This window comes from Plecotus auritus (genome assembly GCF_963455305.1).
Source record: "Plecotus auritus genome assembly, chromosome: 9".
NCBI lineage: Eukaryota > Metazoa > Chordata > Mammalia > Chiroptera > Vespertilionidae > Plecotus > Plecotus auritus.
The window spans coordinates 52,797,178-52,802,365 of NC_137783.1; the positions used below are offsets into that span (position 1 = coordinate 52,797,178).

The 5,188-nt window shown below is 50.4% G+C and overlaps 1 protein-coding gene across 3 annotated transcripts; it reads right to left on the bottom strand.

Annotated features, from left to right (window-relative positions):
- Positions 1-379: 379 nt before the first annotated feature.
- Positions 380-4,956, bottom strand: LOC308234389 (mannose-binding protein A-like). 3 transcript variants are annotated; one of them, XM_080642026.1, is made up of 6 exons: positions 4,843-4,956; positions 3,482-3,509; positions 3,185-3,374; positions 2,692-2,808; positions 1,479-1,553; positions 386-833 (listed from the first exon to the last, which is right to left on the bottom strand). In XM_080642026.1, exons 3-6 carry the CDS (start codon positions 3,363-3,365, stop codon positions 460-462), a joined length of 747 nt encoding a protein of 248 aa, XP_080498152.1. In that variant the 5' UTR covers positions 3,366-3,374; positions 3,482-3,509; positions 4,843-4,956; the 3' UTR covers positions 386-459. The 3 variants fall into 3 exon arrangements, with proteins under 3 accessions (XP_080498153.1, XP_080498152.1, XP_080498151.1); XM_080642027.1 differs by having other exon boundaries at positions 380-755; positions 3,185-3,509; positions 4,843-4,923; XM_080642025.1 differs by lacking the exon at positions 3,482-3,509 and having other exon boundaries at positions 4,843-4,927.
- Between the last annotated feature and the right edge of the window lie 232 nt (positions 4,957-5,188).

Here is a 5,188-nt window from a genome sequence, read left to right on the forward strand (position 1 = left end):
AAAGACATATCCATGTCACAAATAGGACTGGGCTAGCTATGGGGAGGGATCGAGGGCATCTAGTGGTGGCAGCACTTGGACAAAAGGTATTGGGTATTTTGGAGGCTGAGTTCCACTGCTGACTGACACAGATGTGGCCATCCATTGGTCCCAGTGGCGGGCTGCAGTGTCCTCACTGAGAAATGAGATGGCTAGACTGGGCCTTTCCATGGTTTCACTGTGACCCAGTGCTATGCTCTTAGGCAAGACAGAGGGTGTCCTCTGCCAAGAATTGGACCAGAAACCCTCATGTCAGCCTCTTTTCACTCCCTAATCCCATAATCAAACCCATCCCTTCAGTTTCCTCCCATCCCCACCAAAGAATGAGTCAACACTGGGCATGAGGAAAACATCACTGAATTTTCTTTTAGGGCAGCAGAGAGCTCAGCAAAGCCAAGGCAGGGTTGAGGGACCACCTTTTCAGGCTGGGAATTCACAGACGGCCACGAAGGAGGAAGAGCAGGAGATGTCATTCCAGAGCCCATCCTTTAGAAGGCACACACAGTCCTCCCCTGAGTCAAAGTCATTAGGCTCATTCTTCTTCCAGTTGCTGTAGGTCAGCCTCCCTCCTGTCACATACACAAACTGGCCTTCGGTCACTTCATCTGTGATGCCCAGGAAGGCATGGTCATTGGCCACGTCCATGATGGCTTTGTTCTCCTCGGCATTCTTGGGGGTGGCCACGGAGGCCTGGAGTTCAGCGCACAGAGCCTTCACTTTGGAAAAAGGCATCTTTTCACCATTGGTCACATAGAGCTTCTTTCCAGATCTCTTGCCCAAGGAGAAGGCTTGCACTGAAATCACGAAGGATGGGTGGGATTGACTTGGCCTGGAGCCCAGGCCAGTAGGTGACCAAGCCCTTGTTGGGGAGTCAGGACTCTGAAAAAGAGCCTATGTGCAACCCCCTCAGGTCAGGTCCTAGTGAGGAGGAGCTCCTCAGCATGGGGAAGGCCCTGGCAGAGAGCCCGACTCTCCTGGGGGAGCCTGTGCTGGAGACAGTCCCCCGGGAACAAACTGCCCCAGTGCAGGTGGACAGGGAATCAGGCGTTAGCCCCGCTGCCAGGCTTGGATGCCAGGATAGAAAGGGGCAGGGTCAGCCATCTGAGAACAGTGGGTGCTGAGGAAGGAGCGAAGATTTGGAGGCAGCAGACCTCCATGCAATCTTTCCTTTGCTGCTTCCCACCTGGGTGATGTTGAATGAATTATTTGCAACTCCTGGACCTAGTTCCTCTCACTTGTAAATTAAATAAGCGTAATGCTCACAAACAGCTGTGACAGGAGGACAGAATGAAACCATATTGTGAGAAAATGGCAACCTAGCACAGGCCCAGGTATGTAATCCATGTTCACAATTGTCAGTTCTCTTCACCCTCCTGAAAGCCCAGAGCACTCAAGGACAGGGGAAGAGCAGGAACCCAGTGGGGCAGAAAGAAGTTTACATTTTTTGATGCGGTCCAGTTCCACCTCCAGACTCCTCAGCTCTCTCTCTAAGTTAGCCAGTTTAGTCTCTGTAACTGCAAAGCAACCAGAGAGGGCAGATATTGAGAAAAAGACCCTAAATTCAAGAAGAGAGTATTTTTTTTTGGCGGGGGCGGGGGGGGGGGAAATGCTTATTAAGAAGTATGCTTGCCCTGACCGGTTTGGCTCAGTGGATAGAGCATCAGCCTGCGGACTGAAGGGTCCCAGGTTCGATTCCGGTCAAGGGCATGTACCTTGGTTGCGGGCACATCCCCGGGGGGGGGGGGGGGTGGTGTGCAAGAGGCAGCTGATCGATGTTTCTCTCTCATCGATGTTTCTAACTCTCTGTCCCTCTCCCTTTCTCTCTGTAAAAAATCAATAAAATATATTAAAAAAAAAGAAGTATGCTTATTCCAGAAAAATAAGAAAACAAAAGGAAGCAAAAAAAAAACACAACAAAAACATAAGTGTATTCCTGCCTTCTCAGACATAATTCATACCTCTTATAAACTGTAACTCTGAAACTAGTAATAGCAATAGCAGTAACGGAAACTTGCATACTATAGCTCTGGATCCTTTTCTTTCCATACTGCTTAAATACTGTGATATTATACACATTTATAGGAAAAGACCGAACTCATTCTCCTTTTTGAAAAATTTTCTTAATCATGCTTTCATTTCTCATTCCAGGTGAGCTCTTTAACATTCTTATAAATGTGATGGGCCGGTGGGCAAATATTTATGTGAGGTCATCATTTTTGTTTTGTTGTTACTAATTAATTCACTTCAGATGAATTCATTTAGTTACTCTATTCATTACTTAATTGACCAGAGATCTCATGAAGCAGACCATCTTCATGCCGATCTTGTGACAACAGACTTAAACCCAACCCCCGAGGGGACTGGTTTCCTCCCATGCATCCTGGAACCTGGAATTGGCTGCTCCAGCTGAGGGAGCTGGTCCATCTGCAGGATCCACGAGGAGTGTCCGGCAGGGTTGCAAGTCTGTTCTCAGGCACCTGTGGGAATCCCTTCAGGCCCAAGTAAGACTGGGAAGAGTGAGAGTGCTGGGTCAGAAAGCAGAGGTGAGGTCTGCCAGTGGGGCAGTGGAGAAACCCCCCCAACCCCCAACCTGGCCCTCGAGTTCCCAGGCTGGGCCCCTCAGCCCACACCGTGCTAAGATGAGCTCCTTACCTGAACTATCTCCACGATCTCCTTTTTGCCCCTTCACTCCTTGCGGCCCAGGAGACCCTCTACTTCCTGGAGGCCCCAGTTTCCCTGGAGGGCCCTGCAAGCCTCGGAGACCCTGCCCTGTTGGAAGATAAAGGACATGTGGCCAGGTGTCTGTCACTCATTCTCTTCCTCCAAAAGCTCAGCACTAGATTCACGTTGACTCCAGAAACCACCAGCAAACTAGTGGTGACCTGAGAAAGAAAGACCTCCTGCCTCCAGCACCAGCTGCCCGACTGCAGATACCGCCTCTTCACGGACAACCACACCCCACCGAGTCCTGCATAGAATGTGGGAGCCAGGTCACAGCAGCGTCTTTGTTTAGGAGAGAATGACAATGTACAAGAATTACCCTGAGTGATTCATGCCCATCATAATGTAAGGGGAGCCTGCTCATGGCTCTGTCCCAGATCCCTCTGGGGAGTAAAGATTCAAGAAGTCAGACCAGCCTGGGTACCTGGTTCTCCTTTTTCTCCCTTGGCTCCGTCTCGCCCATCTCTGCCTGGGGTGCCATTGGTGACTGGGATGCCACAGGCAATCACTGAGCAGGCCTTCTGGGAATCTTCACAGGTTGTGGGTTCTGAGAAGGACACTGTCACCACACACAGAAGGGTGGGAAGTGATACAAACCAGAACATGGTCCTCACCTGGTAGTGGAGAGAGTGCAGGGAAAGAATTTCATCTCATCCTGTGGAGCCAACATTCGCTACCACCTCTGATGTGTTGGACCCTGTGCCCGGAACAGCAGACACACCAGCTTTGACTGAGTTTCTCCCAGGCTACTAAGGAGACAGACAAGTAAGTTAGAATTCAATCAGTGCTAAAGGCAAGGTAGATGCAAGAGGACTTAGTAGGAGCCCATTCTCCCTGGGCCTCCATGCCCCTGTGGGTACAAGGCTTAGGGCGTGAGGCAGGCCCTATGCATGAGAACCTGCGGGGTCTGGAAATGACCTAGTTCTGCTCCTGGTGGCCTGGTGCAAAGGCAAGCTCACTGCCTGTGTGAGCCTCGGCTCCTCTCTCAACTCCAGTCTTTGAGGACCAAGTGGGCTTCAGATTCCCTCTTCTTCCCTTCCTATGGGCCTGAGAGCTAGACTCAAACTATAGCATGAGACCGGAGCTCCCACAAGGCCCATTTCTTGGCAGGACCTGGTTATGACGTCCATTCTCTCATTTCACATAACAATCCCTTTTACACTTCGGGTTCCACCTAACCTCAGAACCGCAGTTGTTTCCCCAAGTCTGTCAATCATTTCATCTACAGTTTTTACTTTATGACAGGCCCTTGCTGGTGCTCAGGACCCAGAGTGCCCTGAGGCAGGGCTCTGACCCTCCCAAGGAACCTTCTTTGATCATTGATCTTGGCCACATAAGACTTAGATTTGCTTTCTTCCCTTGGTTTGAAGTTTTCTATTGTGAGGCATTTATTTATTTTTATTTTTTTGCCAGCCAGAACCCAGGCTCCTACAATTTCTGTTTATACTCGGCCTGGCAGGATTTCAGCTCATTCTTCTTCTCCTGGCAGGCTTCTCTGCATTCTGCCCAGAGACCCCCCCCCCCCCCTCCGCCAGCTCTGTATCCCCACCCTGCTGTCAGAGTCCCCTCCAGCCTTTGCTCAAGCTGGTCTCTGTTCTAGAAAGTCTTAGCAGCTCAGCCTCTCCTTCTGCTCCTCTCTGGCCGCTAATCCCAATGTTGCTGGTCCTTGTTGCATAACTACCATCTGCTCTTGCCTACCCTGCAGCTCCCTGAACCCTTCCCTCCCTCCAGAACGCAATGAGAAGTAGTGAGTTGGAAGAAAACTTTATCACATTTTCTCCACCTTTCCTTTTTCTATCTTCTTTCACCCCCCACCCCCTTCCCTGATTATACCGGAGGCCAAGGTCAGGTTTAAACATACCCCACTTCCATTCTTCCCTTTGACTGAAAAGACCACCCTTTAGTTTGCTGATAGTCAACTGGATCCAAGATGAATATAAACGGTACAGGTCAGAGAGAGACAGAGGCCCTGAGTGGGCCTGACAACCCCACCAACACCCCTGCCTGGACCTCACAAGGATCAAGTCAAGTGGCCAGACTCTTTGCCCAGAACTCCACCTCTGTCCTCCAGAAACGACTTACTAGGGCTTCCTCAGAGTATGAAGGCTGTGGCAGGGAAGCTGTCCTCCAGCCCAGGCCTCTGGCAGATGCCTCAGCAATGTCAGGCCCAATTAGCCTGGTGACCGGGACAGTGCTGAACTGGCCTTCACCCCAAGTTAATAAACAACCATTATTAGAACTCCTGTATGCTGGGCAGTTCTCCAGTACTGATGGTGGGCCCTTTAGCCTCACTGGGCAGCTCTCTAATACCCTACACTCCTCCTTCTACTGGCCCCTCCCATGCATCCATCTCTATAGCTCAGCAACTGACCTTCTAGAATCACAGATTCTCAGGCTATTTTCCTACAGACATTTTTTACAGAAGAGA

Bases quoted from the DNA above. Each gene is read 5' to 3' on its own strand.
- LOC308234389 (XM_080642026.1), bottom strand. From the start codon at position 3,365: ATGTTCTGGTTTGTATCACTTCCCACCCTTCTGTGTGTGGTGACAGTG. The intron at 1,554-2,691 runs GTAAGGAGCTCA...GTTGCTTTGCAG, and splicing joins AGATCGTGGAGATAGTTCAG to TTACAGAGACTAAACTGGCT. The intron at 834-1,478 runs GTAAACTTCTTT...TCGTGATTTCAG, and splicing joins ACTGGACCGCATCAAAAAAT to TGCAAGCCTTCTCCTTGGGC.